The sequence below is a fragment of the Falco naumanni genome, chromosome 11, assembly GCF_017639655.2.
Source record: "Falco naumanni isolate bFalNau1 chromosome 11, bFalNau1.pat, whole genome shotgun sequence".
NCBI classification, from domain to species: Eukaryota; Metazoa; Chordata; class Aves; order Falconiformes; family Falconidae; genus Falco; species Falco naumanni.
In genome coordinates, this window is record NC_054064.1 from 15674058 (window position 1) to 15689870 (window position 15813).

The 15813-nt window shown below is 42.3% G+C and overlaps 1 protein-coding gene across 1 annotated transcript; it reads right to left on the reverse strand.

Moving 5' to 3' along the window:
• Window positions 1-1005: 1005 nt before the first annotated feature.
• RWDD3 (RWD domain containing 3) lies at window positions 1006-14200 on the reverse strand. The gene is made up of 4 exons (XM_040610581.1): window positions 14056-14200; window positions 7844-8328; window positions 7022-7137; window positions 1006-6922 (listed from the first exon to the last, which is right to left on the reverse strand). Exons 1-4 carry the CDS (start codon window positions 14138-14140, stop codon window positions 6808-6810), a joined length of 801 nt encoding a protein of 266 aa, XP_040466515.1. The 5' UTR covers window positions 14141-14200; the 3' UTR covers window positions 1006-6807.
• Between the last annotated feature and the right edge of the window lie 1613 nt (window positions 14201-15813).

The following is a 15813-nucleotide window of genomic DNA, read 5'->3' on the forward strand; positions in this document are numbered from 1 at the left end:
AAATCAGTCTTCATTTCTTACTTGCAGGAATGTAAAAGGTGACAACAAGAAAACAACACAAACTACAGTCGTCATTCTCATACACAGCTCTCACCAAGCTGAGTGGTGCGGTCGACACGCTGGAGGGCAGGGATGCCACCCAGAGGGACCCTGGCAGCCTCGAGAGGCGGGTCTGTGCGAACCTCCTGATGTTCAACAAGGCCAAGCGCAGGGTCCTGCACCTGGGTCGGGGCAACCCCCGGTGTCCATACAGGCTGGGCAGGGAATGGGCTGAGAGCAGCCCTGAGGAGAAGGGCTTGGAGGTGCCGGTGGACAAAAAGCTCAACGTGGCCCAACAACGTGCGCTTGCAGCCCAGAAAGCCACCCGTGTCCTGGGCTGCACGGAAAGCAGCGCGGCCGGCAGGTCGGAGGAGGCGACTGTCCCCCTGCCCGGCCCTTGTGAGCCCCCCGCAGCGCCGCGTCCAGCCCTGGGACCCAGCACGAGAAGGACACGGGCCTGTGGGGGCGAGTCCAGAGGAGGCCACAAAGGTGGTCGAGGGGCTGGAGCTCCGCTGCGGTGAGGACAAGGCTGAGAGAGCTGGGGTGGGTCAGCCTGGAGAAGAGAGGGCTCAGGGGAGACCTTGCAGCTGCCCCCCGGTACCTAACGGGGGCCTGTGAGAAAGGTGGGGACAGACTTTTTAGTAGGTCCCCTATTTAGATTAGGTTATTAGGTTTACAATTTAGATTAGATATTAGGAAAACATTCTTCACCGCGAGGGTGGCGAGGCACTGGCACAGGCTGCCCGGAGAAGCTGTGATGCCCCATCCCTGGCAGTGCTCAAGGCCAGGCTGGATGGGTTTGAGCAACCTGGTCTAGGGGAAGGTGTCCCTGCCCATGGCAGGGGGATGGACCTGGAAGATCTTTAAGGTCTCTTCTGGCCCGAACCATGCCATGATTCTATGAATCTAAGTTTCATCCTAAAATGACTCTTTGCATTCCAGTTATAATAAATAACAATGCATACATACAATGAATCATAGATATTTATAATGGGAAATACTAATAAAGAATTGACCCCAATTCCATGATCAGCTGTATTCTAATGCAGGATACAAATGGATTACTTGTATTACATTGAGAAACACAAAGAAAATCAGAAGGTTGCTACCTTATTAATACAAAATTCAAGCACCTGAATGCATAATTAACTGAAAACATTAATGGATTCATCTTTAGCATCCAAAGAATTTCTTAAATTGTCTTTTAGAAATTCTTCTGTCACTCTGAAGAGTTCTCTTCACTGCAAGTTAATACTTTGAGGTTAGAAAACACTAACTAATATTGATATAAAAGCCAATATATGAAAATGGCACAGAATAACTGCAAAATGCTATTAGCATATTTACATTTAAAGTTCCATTTATGTCTATAATTAAGCACATAAACAATCATAACTCTTGCATAAGATAACACAAAATTAAGTATACATTTAAAATATAAAACCAGAACAGAGTGCTGCCAGTGTTGCATGTGTTATGCACAAAGAGACAGGATGATAATGCTTAATACTACTTTAAGATATATGAAAGTTGATTCGAGCAATTGCACTATTTCATAATACAAGCAATTTCAGTCTCAGACTCTGGCAGAAATACAGCGTGTGCAACATTTCATCATCTTATTTCAAATGAACTATAACATGATTATGTCTGTATTTTCACAGATAAAGCTGAACAAATCAAGGGACACTAGGTTTTAAATCATCCACATGTAGGGTTTATTGAACTATTTTTAAAAGAAAAAATGTAAACAAAATATTTTCCACCATGAAGTTTCTTTAGGCTCATTACAGTACTTGTAATTTGTACTGATCTTGGGGGGGTTTGGGGTCATTCACACAGAAATAAGAGGCAAACAGACTTATTATAGGAAAATGAGAGAGAACTGCAAAACAGAAAAATTAGCCTTGTTCACAAAGCAATCAAATCTACTTTCAATTTTTTTAAATTGATTATGTCACAGATTTTTATCTATGAGTTCTTATAGTATCTTATCCTCCCTGTAACAGCAAAACCAGCAAATAACAAAGGGGGTGGGTGGGTACAAGAATGATAATCTTAATGAGACTGAATAAGTAACAAAAGCTAGTAGATTCCCAGTACTGATGACGTTCCCCACTAAAGTATTTCCCTGCTCTGGAACTCTGCATTGCTTCCCCTGAAGTCATGCTATTCTCCTGAATGGCAGGCTTCTTCACAGTATGTGCTGCTCATAAAGGTTTCTTTTCAAGAGATGATAATAGCAACCCTTAAATATAAATTGTACATATTAATACTGTAAATAATGCCTTGAAAAAATAATACAGAATAGAAGGGAGTTTTATTCCTGCTCCTCCCTGTACCAGATAGAGATGATTTTATCTACAGACCTTGGTCATAATGGCAGTCAGTAATAATTCTAAAAACCAAAACTATACAAAGATTGGTTTCTTGCAGAATTTAGTAATTTAGTCTGTTAGCACTCTGATGTCCTTGTTTCCACAGGCATCACTACTCTGCCATAGTAGTAGCATACATATATAGCAAGACGTGATGTTACGTATAGTAGTAAAAATTATCTTGGTCTCATGTTACCCTTTGGTTACAGTTTACACTTGCCACACAAAGGGTAAAGAGAGAGAAGTGCTCCTCAGATACCAGACCATCCTTCTCGTACCACAGAAAATGCAGGCATACAATGCATACAAAACATATATTCATATTCATGAATCATATGAAAAGAGCAGAAAAAGCAAACGCATGCTGTTTGCCTACAAACCCACCCAACAGAGCTAGTGCCATCTCTTCCAGAGACTGGCAAATGACCACCCAAGACATTCATTCAGTCGTGGTTTAGCACATCCTTCTGCAGATCGAGCAAGCCTCCAGGACTGGAACAAGTGCTTTGGTGGCGATGCATCCACGCAAAAACAACTGTGCAAACAGGGCTGACACTAGGGTTGGCATATTTGCTCCTATTCCTATGTATCCTTTCTTAACCCATTTTTTGTTTTCTTCACACATTACGCCAAGGGATTCAAAAAGACCTATCAAACCTCAGCTTTAAATCATAAAAACTTGACTCTTCAAGTTGTCAGTCCTGTTGCAACAGCTTTCATTTTAGCCTGATTTTCAAAGGAAACTATGATTATGCAGATGTGTTGTCTATACAGAAGCACACATATTTATACTACAAAATTCTTCTAGAACTTCTGAATTCAAATCAATTCCATTAAAATGAGAGGTTAATAGCCTGAAAGAAACAAAGTTCCTACAACTTCGACAAAAACAGGCAGCAAAGAAAAATGCTACTGATATATTAACAACTTATGCAGGCAGCACAATCAATATCAGGCACTGGGGAACCCACCTGGGAGAACACCATCATGAATGTCTCTTCTGCAAGAAAGGCTTCATGTGTGCTATTGTTCAGAAACAAGAAAGTCCACAAGAAACGAGGCTTTACTAACATGCTGTTCAAAGAATTATTTGTAATACAATATCCACAAGAAATCTAGCTTCGAATTTGTTAAACCATTTTTTCTTTAGAGATTTCTTTTTCCTTACAGTCACATTGTCTGATTCTGATAGCTATATACACTTCACTAACTTTTTAGACACTGATACGCATTCTTCAACAATTCTCGGGAGTCTTGACTTTGTTTCCCTGCATTTTGTTCTTCTGTGTCTGCTTCAGTTCCCTTGGAGGGTAGAACATGCACCACAGTATGCGTTTCAATGACTTTTGTGCCCCAGGGGCTCACAGGCTTGCCCATCTCTTTTTACAATAAATGCAAACAAACCATCAGTTAACAGACAGCTGCAACATCCTTCCAAAAGAACAACCTTTAAAAATATTGTCTACTTGTCTGAACACAAGATATCCTCCTACCCTTCAAAATAAGTGACTGATTGAAGGGTAGGCAAAAGCATTTGCTTTCACAGAATCAGACTGACATCAGTTTTCATGTTCTCTGATGTCTGAACAGTATCAAGCTGATCAGATTTGTAATTCTCCTGAAGCACATCAAACCAAGCAAAAAAACTGCAGTCCTTCCCTACATTGGACTTGTTGATTTGTCCAATATAAGTTAGTAACAAATTCAAGTATGATAAAAATGCACTGCATAAACTGCTTTTTACAGCTCCTGAAATACAGAAATCATCTAGCTTCCTACAGCTTCATTTGGCAAGAAGATAAGCACAGATCAGAAGAGAGCTGCAACTTACCCAGTTGTTATTTGCTCTTTAAATTCTTTATGTTTTTAAACTGCCTGCTGCTCCAACCAAACAGTTAACCAAGAAGGCATCAGGCATTAATATTCAAGAAAATACATGAGTTCATACCCGAGTGCAACTGGCAACCACTGACCCTACAAACGGCTTTTCTTATGCTGCTAGTGACAGTAGCTTTTATAGCAGGGAGGAAACAGTTGGGAGGGTCTGCATCTGATCTTGCAAGAAAAGATGACCGCAACAACTGCGTGCCTCAGTTATTTTGCAGTCACGTGCAATTTGAGATCACATGATTATGTACGCTACTCAACCCAGTTCTCACAGAAAGGATACACAACTGATGTATATGCATGTTGGATAATGCCCTCGCTAGACTCTGATGGCCAAGACTGTGATATAGGTTGTACTGAAGTACCTTACTATTCTCCTTCCAGAAAAGTGAAGCATTTTAAAGTAAATATCTGGCTGAGGACATAAAATCCATCCAGCAAAACTGTACAACATTTAGATCTGCAGAGAGATACTAATTACGTTTTCTTACGCTGCACATGCATAAGCCTTTTCTTGTTGATACTTGTCAGATCTACCACATAGGACAAGGAGAGAGCCTCTGCATCTTTCAAGACTTCATGCTGAACTGACATAGAATGGGTATTTTAACTGAGAATAGCTCAATTCTGAAAACTATAATTTAAAATACATGATATTTTAATATTTTAAAGATACTTCAGTTTTATTCTTTTTTATAAAAGTAAAAACTTACCTCCACATACACTTACAATGACAGAAAATGAGATTCCCTTTCTCTCAGGAAACCATTTCAAAATAATATAGAATAGATTTGTAAATCTTGTTTAATCCAGTCTGTTTTGTACTGTCCCTGAAGTACTATATATGCTACACATGAAAGACTCATCAAGAAGAGCTTTTGCAACTGACTCACTAAATAAGCCTCAGTGCACAAAACAACATGCAACATACGTATTTGAGACGCTCCATATCAGGAAAATTACCAAACTCCTTAAAAATTTAAGAAACTCTCAAATGGTCTACAACCCTTTATGCATTTGATACCTCCAACAGTAAATGCCAAAAAGCTTAATAGTTTGCTTTAGTTGCTTCTCTAGTGTACATCAAGAAAGAGGTATGATCTTATGGTCTGGGTATGAAACTGGAAATCAAAATGTCTTAGGTAATGATTTGCCAAACCACACTACAGGAGCTAACCAAATCGTACCAGTCTTCACCCAGTACAATGGAGACAAATTAATTTACACTGAATTGATCAAATATTTTCAGTTAACAAAGAATACATGAGTCATTCAGCTTCTGGGAGTGAGTTTCAGAAAGCAGTAAAGCCCATGTTTAGCTATGTGCTAAAACCAACTGAAATGGCATTGCTAGTTACTGAAAAACCCATGACTTCGAAATTTTTACTACTGCACAATTTAGTCTTGCTAGAGAATGGTATCAGGTAAAAGAGAAACCAAAAGGACACTAGTAATTCTAAGAAATAGGTATCCAATTCTCCCTAGGCAAACAGAACTTGCACAACTTAATTTGTAAAACCTACATATGTATTTGTAACATTATGCTGAAGTAAAACACAGGCTAGTGGTAAAAAAATGTATAAGCTGGCCAAGGCCACTGACCCATCCAAAAAAAAAAAATGTTAAAGGTAGAGAAATTTTAATAGGAAGTTACAGCTTACCAGCTTCTCAAATGATAGAGGCCTTGATATAAGTCTTGAGAAAGAAGACTGAAGTCTGTATGCATACTGGTCTGACAGTTTAATAGAATCAAGACATCTGAAGATGCACAGGCAGTAAAACCAGATAAAGTGCAAAAAGTAATCTGTAAACTATCAAAGAAAATATTACTATTGGCTTTACCCTAGTTTTTTAATAAATTAAACTCTCCACTTGGGTGTTTTTATACATTTTAGAATAAAAACTAACATTCAAAAAGACACTTCTGTTTTTTCAGGCCTCAAGTGACATGAGCGTTTTCTTTAAATCAACAGTCTAGCATTTACAGTCAAATAAATGGAGAAGGAAAAGTTAGCAGATGAACTCCTAAGGGATATTAAGTATATGCTGTCCTCACATATTCAAATCTGTTTGCTAGGCTTTTTATAGAAATATCTGCACATAAGCTTTCAAAGCAAAATTAATCATGCTTTCTAGCAAGCCATTATGAAAAAACACTACCATGAGAGAGAAAAACCAAAACATTGAAACACAGGGATCGCAAAACAGAGTCTAACTAGAAGACTATTATTTTAACATGATTTCTTCCCAATCTCTCATGCTTGCCATGCAATAATCACAATTAACTCCACATTCCTTGGAAAAAGTGAGCAATACATAAATGTCAACAAGTTATCAATTCTTAATCGATGAATTCCCTTCTCCTTCTTGCAAGAGGATGGCTACTTCTGGCATTTTTTGGAGAAAAGCTTTAATGTTGTTTGCCAAAATAGTCCTTTCATCTTCCATCGGCATCTGCAATCAACTGCTGCTTTGGTCAAAGGTCCAGCATTTTCTTTTAATTTTACTTTAAGAGAGGAGGCACAAACTCAGAGAAAAGAGTTGTAAGTCCTGCTGTTTCAAATTCCTTTTGTAGCTCATCCAGTGTTGAATATTCTTTGACTTCAAACGCCTGAAACCTACATTATAAAAGGGAAACTCATGAATATGCCTAGATTTGTCAGAATGTAATTATCGATTCTGTTAACTTTTCTATCCACAACAGTACTAAATTATACCTTTTATGCTGTGACTGTACTTTTGTCTCACACAGTATACTAATCATTTTCTCTTTGCATTTCTTTCCGCTTGAGTCCACATCTACCTTAGAAGTTTTCTGAAGAATCAAGTACTCCTAAACAACAAAAAAGAATAAAATATTAAATGTCACCTAGTATCTTCGAAGTTTAGTAAAACGTAAAAATCTATACGAAACTTACAGATTTTTTTCAGAACACAGGAATCAAACTTTGAAGGTGCCCATCCCAAAAAGCACATGACTATTTCTATTCATCAGCTTGAAGTTAAGTGCAGTCTTAACTGACCTATTGAACGCGAGTTTGAAAAACCAAAACATCCTCCTCCTATACCACCACAAAAACCTGCCTAATGCAGCAGGAATTCCTAAGTACAGACAAGTTCAAAGCCCAGGTGTGTGCTAGGAGCACCACGTGGTCTAAGTCAAGGAAAGAGAGAGTAATGAGCTCACAATACGTCTGTTATTAATTTCTCATCACAAACGTTCTGTTTTCTAGGGCATTTGGGAAATACAGGAGACAACTTAGGCATATTACAGTCAGGGAACGCATGGAATACAAGAGTATAATCACAGTGGGAAGCAAAGCAATACAGGCCACAGATTTACAGGTATAACTGGTTTCTTTCTCACGTAATACCTTGTTTTCCTTAAATACAAAATAAAGTTGTTGGGCCTTCCTACTCTTGTAATGATCAATGTGCTTCCAAAATTGTTAATCTTAGAAAAACACACACAGAATATTCAGACACATAGGTTTCAGTGGTAAATCAATAGAACTAGTCAACATTCATTGTTCCTGCACCTTAATGTTGCTCCTGTCGCCCTGAAGAAGAATCAATATTATCTTGCCCATGAACATCAGTCTTCCAGTCAGCCTTAGATCTGAAGCCCATTTTTCCACAGTTTTGACGTATTTTGCCTTTGCTCTCATGTGATCTAAATGCAAAAGGAGCATCCAGATATGATCCTCTGTACTTGCTCCTTTTGACAAAGTAGTTTTTTCATTGCAAACTGTTGCTGATTGCTTAATGACATCTTTAAGGTGCTGCTGTATCCAAAGGATCAGATCATGTACCATGGGTTCAGAAAGACGCTTCTTTGCTTGTTCAAGTAATTTATCTTTCACATCCGTACATTGGGCTCTTGTAAGCTGGTCTGAGTTAACAGAAATACCTGGTAGAACTGATGGATAATTGACTGGTAAATGAAATAACAGCTTTAACAGTACATCTGTATCCAGCAGTTCTTTCACGCCGATTTGAATTCTAAATGTGATTCCATGCGTCTCTGGAAAGTATCAAAAAATAACCATTAATAGTTTGCTCAAAGTTGAATACATATATATTATTAAGTCATGTTATTTTCTTCAGCAATTCAACTCAAATGACTACCATTCTGTATAAAATAAGGGGGGTGGGTTTTTTTGCAGGGTAGGGGGTTGCAACCAATGGCGCAGCTATACTTACAGGGAATCCTGAAATGAAACACTTCCATATCATACTTAGAAGGAAAGTTATTAACACGTTCTAAGAAGTATTCACACCTTTTGGCTCTTTCAAAGTCTAGACAGGCCAGTAATAAAGACCTGTCTCTCTCAGGAACACCTAAGCAGGCTTCTACAGCTCAACAGCAGGAGCAGGGACAACCAAAAACAGAGACTCTTCTGGATGGACTCAGCACTGCCCTAACTTCGCTCCCAGAGAAATGTGTAAGACTTCTAACATCAGTACCAGCACAAGGCAAATAGACTTGTACTGAGTATTTTTCAAGACAACCATTCAAAAGCAGTTCCACGCTGAAGAAAGACTTGGAAAAAAGAAAGTCAAGATTCTTTGTCCCCTGCAGCTTTCGGAGAAAACATGTTTAATTATTTTCTGCGAACTTCTGTACATTTCAGAAGTTGGACTGATGTAACGAAAACATTTCTGTTGCACATCTGACCCTAGATACTACATACATATATTTATACGTGTATATACTTATATAAGTGTATGTGTATATAATCTGCATATCTACTCAAAACCTGTTGTTGGTCCACTTTAGAACAGAATTATTTCTGGATTGAAAAGGATGCATACATTATGCAGCAGGAAGGGGAAAAGACCACATCCTCCTGAGAAATCACATAATTAAAGATGCTGAATATGAAAGTTATTCCTGCAAGAAAGCCTTCTTGTTTAAAACATGTTTCACAGAAAAACAATACAAAACTTCATAAAGTAAAATGCCGGGACAAAGACCTAACGTACTTTTGCTCTTCTGCCATGAAGAAAAGAGGGCATTAGATAAAAGATGATCTTCTTCAGATGTTCTCTGCTTCACCCCTTTGATGCACTCCAAACATTTCACCCCTTTTCTTTAAAAAACTGCTAAAATGTCAGGTTGATTCATTCTATGAGGGCAGGAGAAACCAGATTTGAAAGGCAGATTAGAGCAGAGCTGAGTTTCAGAGGAGCTCTTTTGAAGTGACTTGCCTTCTTCTCCCCCTACCTTATCTTACCTTCCTTTACATGACAGTCAGTTGAATTATGTTTGATTAGTATCACTGATGCCACTAACCAACCTCAGTGCTCTCTATGATTTTATATTTGAACCCTGCTAAATAAGTGAAAGAACCTAAAAGTGACTTGGACAGACAGAAGCACTTTAGAGAGCTTAGCCAAAGTCTTGCTTCCAAACCTCCTTCTTGGGTCATATGAAGAACTCTCTAGGTCACAGCAGTTACAAAATAAAATTAGCAAACGCTCCAAACCCAATAATCAAACCGTAGCATTATTGTAAAGAGGTCTCCAAACATCTTCAAAACATCGCTAGTCAAATCAAGTGCTGAAAGCAGTGGATGCAAATCCAGTGAATTAAACGAAATTACACCCAATCAAGACCACACCTAAAGGCACTGCGTGTCCAAGCCTTCCCTGCCAACAGGAGTTGGTCTCCAGTCTTCTAAGATCCTATGAAAGGTTCCAGACTATCTTTAAGGCAAGTTTATTCCTCAGAAACGCACCAGCTTGGAAGAGACCCCAGTCTTCACAGTATCCTTGCCTTCCGCTGTCCTGACAAACGTTTCTTATGGGGCACCAGTCACAACAGCTCCTCTGCATCACGCTAGGCTCGGTACACATAACCAGACGTACAAGAAGAAAAGCCTGCACTATACCTCCTGGGACCCCCAGCACCCTCTTGGCCGTCACGGAGGGTCTCCACACACACCTGAGCATCGCACCACACACAGCCAGTGCCTGACGAGCCATCTCCATCCAGCCGCCCCTTACCCAGGGCAGCCCCACCAGGTACGCGGCCAGCTGAAAGCCAACTGCATTTGGCTGAACAGTATTAACATTATTCTGCTCCTACCTGTGAATCACTTCATTTTAAACTATGTGGCCAAGAAACTGCACAGCCTCTAAATGAGCTGAAGAATACTACTCTATTGCCAGCTTAATTACGGTGACAGAAGAACATGTTACCTTTCTGATAATCCTCCTAGGATTTTTTCACTAGCTTGTCATAACAGATCTCACCAACTCAGAAGTAAGTGAGGGATAAACAGACAGGCCAACCTTGCCCCTTCGGCAAGGGCCTCCTGCTGCAGTGATCATATTCTTAAGCCTGCAACAATCTCACACCTTTCCCTGTGATGATGAACTAATCTGAAGGAAGCAGCGCAGCCTCACATCCCAAGGTGTATCACCCTGAGCCATCACAAAAAGCCCAGCCGTGCTCATTTACATCTGCTTCAGACTTACTTTTAAAGAGGAGACCCAGTTCAAAACGTTTGTGAGGCTACAGCATCTGAAGTTTATTTAAACATTCCAGCGTCCATTTTCTGCACCAGCGCTGCAGACGGCTGGCAGAACAAAGAGCAAACCACCGTCGCCCTGCATAACGAGGCTCTAAAGAAATATTTCCTTTGTTTGCACACGCTACAAGATCTGAGTTGTCTTCACAGCAAAATGGTGATTATTTCTGAAATAAAAGGTTGGGTATGACCATTCTGCTGGCATTTAATGTGCTAATAAGACTAAACTCAATACATTTTAACTCATTCCCCCCCCCCCCCCATAGCTGCATGCTTATCAGTATATTTAGCTCTAGCATACTTCAGATTTTTTCTTATGTTCCATGTCAACCAGACAGATATCCCCCTCCTCTCCTGCCCAAAGGCATTTTATGCGACACATGCAGTCTATTTTTAAATTCAGAAAATGGCACCTACTAAAGTACAAGCTTAGAATATATAAATATATTTTTATAGCAAGCTTGGTGAGCAAACCAGAGAAGAACCGATTAACAAATAAATTATAGATTTCTATCTGTAATGCTAATCTCTGTAAATAGATACATAAGGTAGAAAAAATATGCTGTAATTAGTTTATTTAAATTAATCAACACATTGGTTTTGATAAAAACATATTTTACATTCTGAATACTTCATTGTTAAATTCCAGAAAGCCAAAGTTTTTAGCATACCAAGAGATCTGCAAAAGCATTTTCTTACATTCCTCAAAACCATAAATCCCCCATGGCCTCCTTTTTGATCCTGGGGATCTACACGCATATTACTCTTAATGTTATTAGAGATAGTATAACATAACAGTCTTGCTGGAAATTACTTCTGTGCACTCTTTGTCAATGACAATGTATATGTTTTGAAGAGATAAAGCAAACATAAGCTAATGAATACAGCAAAAATGAATTGTTTGCAAACTAAAGGATTCTGTAGCTGCAACGTAAAAGAGAAGCAAACTCCCAAAGTATCAAAATTACCAGTAATCATTGTTGTAAATAATCTTTTTAATTCCAGCAAAAAAACAATGGAAATCAACCAGATATACATGATCCTAACATACCATGAACACAGCTTGGCTAAAGGCTATGCAAGGTCACATAGCATCAACATAAATATATAATAGCCTGTTCCCATTGTGCACTTGTGGCACTTCACTTTATGTTCCAGGAAGGCTTCTAAGCCTTTTACATCCTGATAACTTATGAACACGAAATTATTTTTCTATGTATGAAACACAGAGAAGGATGCACGTATATTTCTCTAACAGATTTAGAGGAATGGATGTGCACATGCAATGTTCAGATATGTTCATATTTTTTATAATAAAGGTCTGTTAAGCCTGAATAAAGTATTCAAATTATATCTAAATAACATTCCAAGATTTTTTCACTTCAATAAAACTCAGTCAAAACATTTCATCAACTGTATTTTTAAAATACATCTCTAAATACCAATACAAAAATAAAATGGCAGAATTACAAGCCTACACTGGAGCAAAGGGCGTGTCGTGCAGATCTAGACACAAAACAATTCTGCTTTTAGATTACCCCAGTTAACTGTGCTCCATGCAGACACTGCCTTCCTCCCTCTTGAGGCTGTCTACACACAAAGTCCTCTTTCCAAATAACCACTTGCTGTTCTGTACAAATCTATTTCAACAATTATTTTCAAATAAAAGTCTGAGGTTTATTCAACTAATTTCTTAGTAACTTTTTAAAGTGAGTCATTCAAGAGCAGCCACTTGTAATTTCACACCAAAGCAGCATGAAGTTATTTGTACAGAATCACAGAAAGGTCGAGGTTGGCAGGCACCTCTGGAGGTCATCTTGTCCAGCCTCAAGCAGGGCCACCTACAGCAGGCTGCCCAGGGCATCAGCCAGACAGCTTCTGAGTACCTCAGAGGATGGATACTCCACAGGCTCTCTGGGCAACCTGTTCCAGTGCTCGGTCACCCTGACAGTTCAAAAGCGCTTCCTTATGAATCCCAGTTCTTTTGGGCTGAATACACGCACAGCCAAAATCTGTCGGCAGGCCACTGGATCCATTTTCACCAGTGTTCCCCAGGACTCTACTGCAGTCCAACCAGCGGGAAGCTGCTTGTGCTGTCCCTTACTCCACCAGGGAGCTGGGCAGCACGCTGCGAGAGCTCCCAGGACAACAGGGAGCAGGAATTGAAATGGAACACACACGTATTCCGTCTGCCTGCGTGTATGCATCTCCAACAAATACACAAAGCTGTCACATCTGGGGTAGGCGCCAAGTGAAATTTGCTTATGCTCTGGATCTGAACAGACACACAACACTCGCGCATCCCACCTGACACTCCTTAAGCCCCATAGGAACTGCTGTTGTATGGTGGAACTACTGAGATTTATTCTCCCTCGCTGAAGGGACATCTTCACAGCACTGTGACAGCACGGACGAGTCAAAGTCACCTCTTAACATTATGTTCTGATCAGTGGCCGCCACGTCTCGTGCCGAGAACGTGGTGTACAGGCGTCTACACTCGCTGTGCTCCCAGCCTACAGCATCCAGCAGGGGATGGCAGCAAACACTACAAACCTCCCCACCTTCCCGCCCGCAGCACACACGCAAGATTGGCCTCAGTGCCCCCTAAAACCGACAGCCACACACGTACGGCTGAAGCTGGAGACCCTTCGGCACGTCGCAAGGCCCTGCCTGTTACCTTACCCCGGAAAAAGTCAGAGATGACCCAAGGCCTCTCACGCACGGCAACAGCTGCACCCCTACGAACTACTACAGCATAAATACCTGCTCGTTACACACGAGACGCAACTGCTTACTCCCCTACCGGGCACCAGCCCGCCCCCGGCGCTGCCCTTCGCCCACTGCGGGGTTCTGCGCACGCTGCGAGCACCCGCCATCGGGAAGGTCGCCAGCTGCGAACGGGCAGCGCCCGCCGGAGCCCGTCCCCGCAGAGGCCAGCGGCACCGCCACACGGCGGGGCAGGGCGCTGCCGCCCACAGCAAGCGACGGAGGCGGCGCGGCCCCGGGCCAGAGCTCCCGCTGAGCGGCCCCGCAGCGCCTCCTCCCGGGGCCGGGCCGGGCAGCGCGGCGCCGCTCGGGCCGCAGCGGCGGGGCACGGCGGGAGGGCGGCCGGCTGAGGAGCTGCCGCCGCGCCGGGTCTCGCTGGGGCAGCGCGGCGAGACCGTGTCGAGCGGGGCCACCCGCGGCTGTCGGCAGGGGAGCGCGGCCGCCTTCACCTGAGACCGCCAACACCTCGCAGGCGTCCGGCTCGCAGTAGATGGCGGCGAGAGCCGAGAGCTCCTCCAGCGCCAGCTCCGACATGGCCGCGGCCTGCGGGACGGGGTGGCGGCGGCGCCCCCTGCCGGCCACGGGGCGGCCACCCGGCCGGCGCCTGAGGGAAGCTGCCGCGGGCGGCGGGGCGCTGCCAGACCGGCGGCGGCCTCGCCCAGCGCCGGCCTCGCCCAGCGCTGCCCCCCGGCCCGGGCAGGCGCGGCGGCGAGCGCCCCGGCTGGCTGCGAGGCGGCGAGCGGCGGCGGGCAGCAGCAGTGGGGGGGGGGCCTGCCTTCCTCGACGCCCAACAAAATGGCGGCCCGCTCCCCGCTGCCAGCTGCACCGCTTGGCGTGGCGGCCCCTAGCCCGCAGGGGGGAGCGACCTGGTGGCCCTTAGGCTGTGGGCAGCCAACAGCACGGCCACACACTCCCAGAGAAAGTTTTGCTAGAATATAAGTTCATACTTCTTGCATTCGGCTGTTGTGGGTTTATAATCCCATCAGCAGCCACCCCAGGCACCCTGCAGCCATGGCAGCACAAACGCCCAGGTGCAGTCACCTCAAAAGAAACACTCACCACTTTTTAAAAGCAAGGGATGGGCGGGTTACTTTTTCAGGAAAGCATGTCATGCTATTTTTAATCCCCCCAGTTCTGTTGAAATAACAAGAAACATGAGCGTGCGGAGCCGGGAATGAGGGAAATGCGTTGAAGGGCGGGAAGACAGGAGCTGTCAGCACTGCCAGGAGCCCCGTCCATGCCACTGTCAGGCAGCTTCAGCAGAAATTAGCCTTAAAAGTGCCTCATCCTATTATTAAGAACTTTCTTGCCCCTGGTCTTTCCCCTTCTCCTCATCCACTTTGCATATTCCATTTTACATGTTTAAATAAAAAAAAAAAAGTCGATGTAAATGTCTTTTAAATTGACACTATCACAAGACACTGAGGTCCCTATGAATAAGTTACTGCACTCTGACATTTGGAAGTCATCAAATGAGACAGTATAATGTCAGCTTGATATTTTTCACGCTATGAAAATATCAGCTTCATGTCAAAGATCTAAATTCCATCTTAACGTAATAAATTTTCTTGTATTCGCAGACTAGTGAAAATGCTAAATATTTAAATTTGAAATGAACTTCCACAGTTACAATCTGGCCTTCATATTCCATTATTATTAAAGTGCAAGTCAAGATCTTATTTTCTCCCCCCCTTTTTTTTTTTTTATGATTTCTTCAAACATTGCAGTGTTTGATAGAATAACATTAGCCATATTCATTTCTCTAAATGGATGTTTTCCTATCAACATGTGGCAAATAAAGTTCAAAAAAATCTTGCTTTTTAGAGTCAGCCTATTAAACCAGCTCCAGCATCCTGTCATAAACAGATATGCCACTGACAATACCAGTATTTTCCACTTTGCCTGACAAGGCAAACAGAATGCAACCTTTCCTCCATAGGTAAGATTAATCTTCCCAGTGTTATCTGCAAAAGTAGTATCCTTTGCTTTCCACTCACTATAATTACAGCCCCAATCAATTAGGTGCTGCGTCAACAACCACTAGTGATTACATAGAAAACTCAGCATTTAGACCCGTTTTCCCCTAACCTGAGCGGCAAATGAGAGACGGGCGAGTAGACATTTAGAAAGAAATGTCCGTTGGGAACATCCATCCACATATACTTTACTGTCATTTCCATGCCAGCCACCCTGCCGACCCAGGTACC

Excerpts from the sequence above, each read along its gene's own strand:
- RWDD3 (XM_040610581.1), bottom strand. The coding sequence starts at position 14,140 with ATGTCGGAGCTGGCGCTGGAGGAGCTCTCGGCTCTCGCCGCCATCTAC. Across the intron at positions 7,138-7,843 it reads GCGACAGGAGCAACATTAAG|GAGTACTTGATTCTTCAGAA; the intron begins GTGCAGGAACAA and ends TTTGTTGTTTAG. Across the intron at positions 6,923-7,021 it reads GTACAGTCACAGCATAAAAG|GTTTCAGGCGTTTGAAGTCA; the intron begins GTATAATTTAGT and ends TTTATAATGTAG.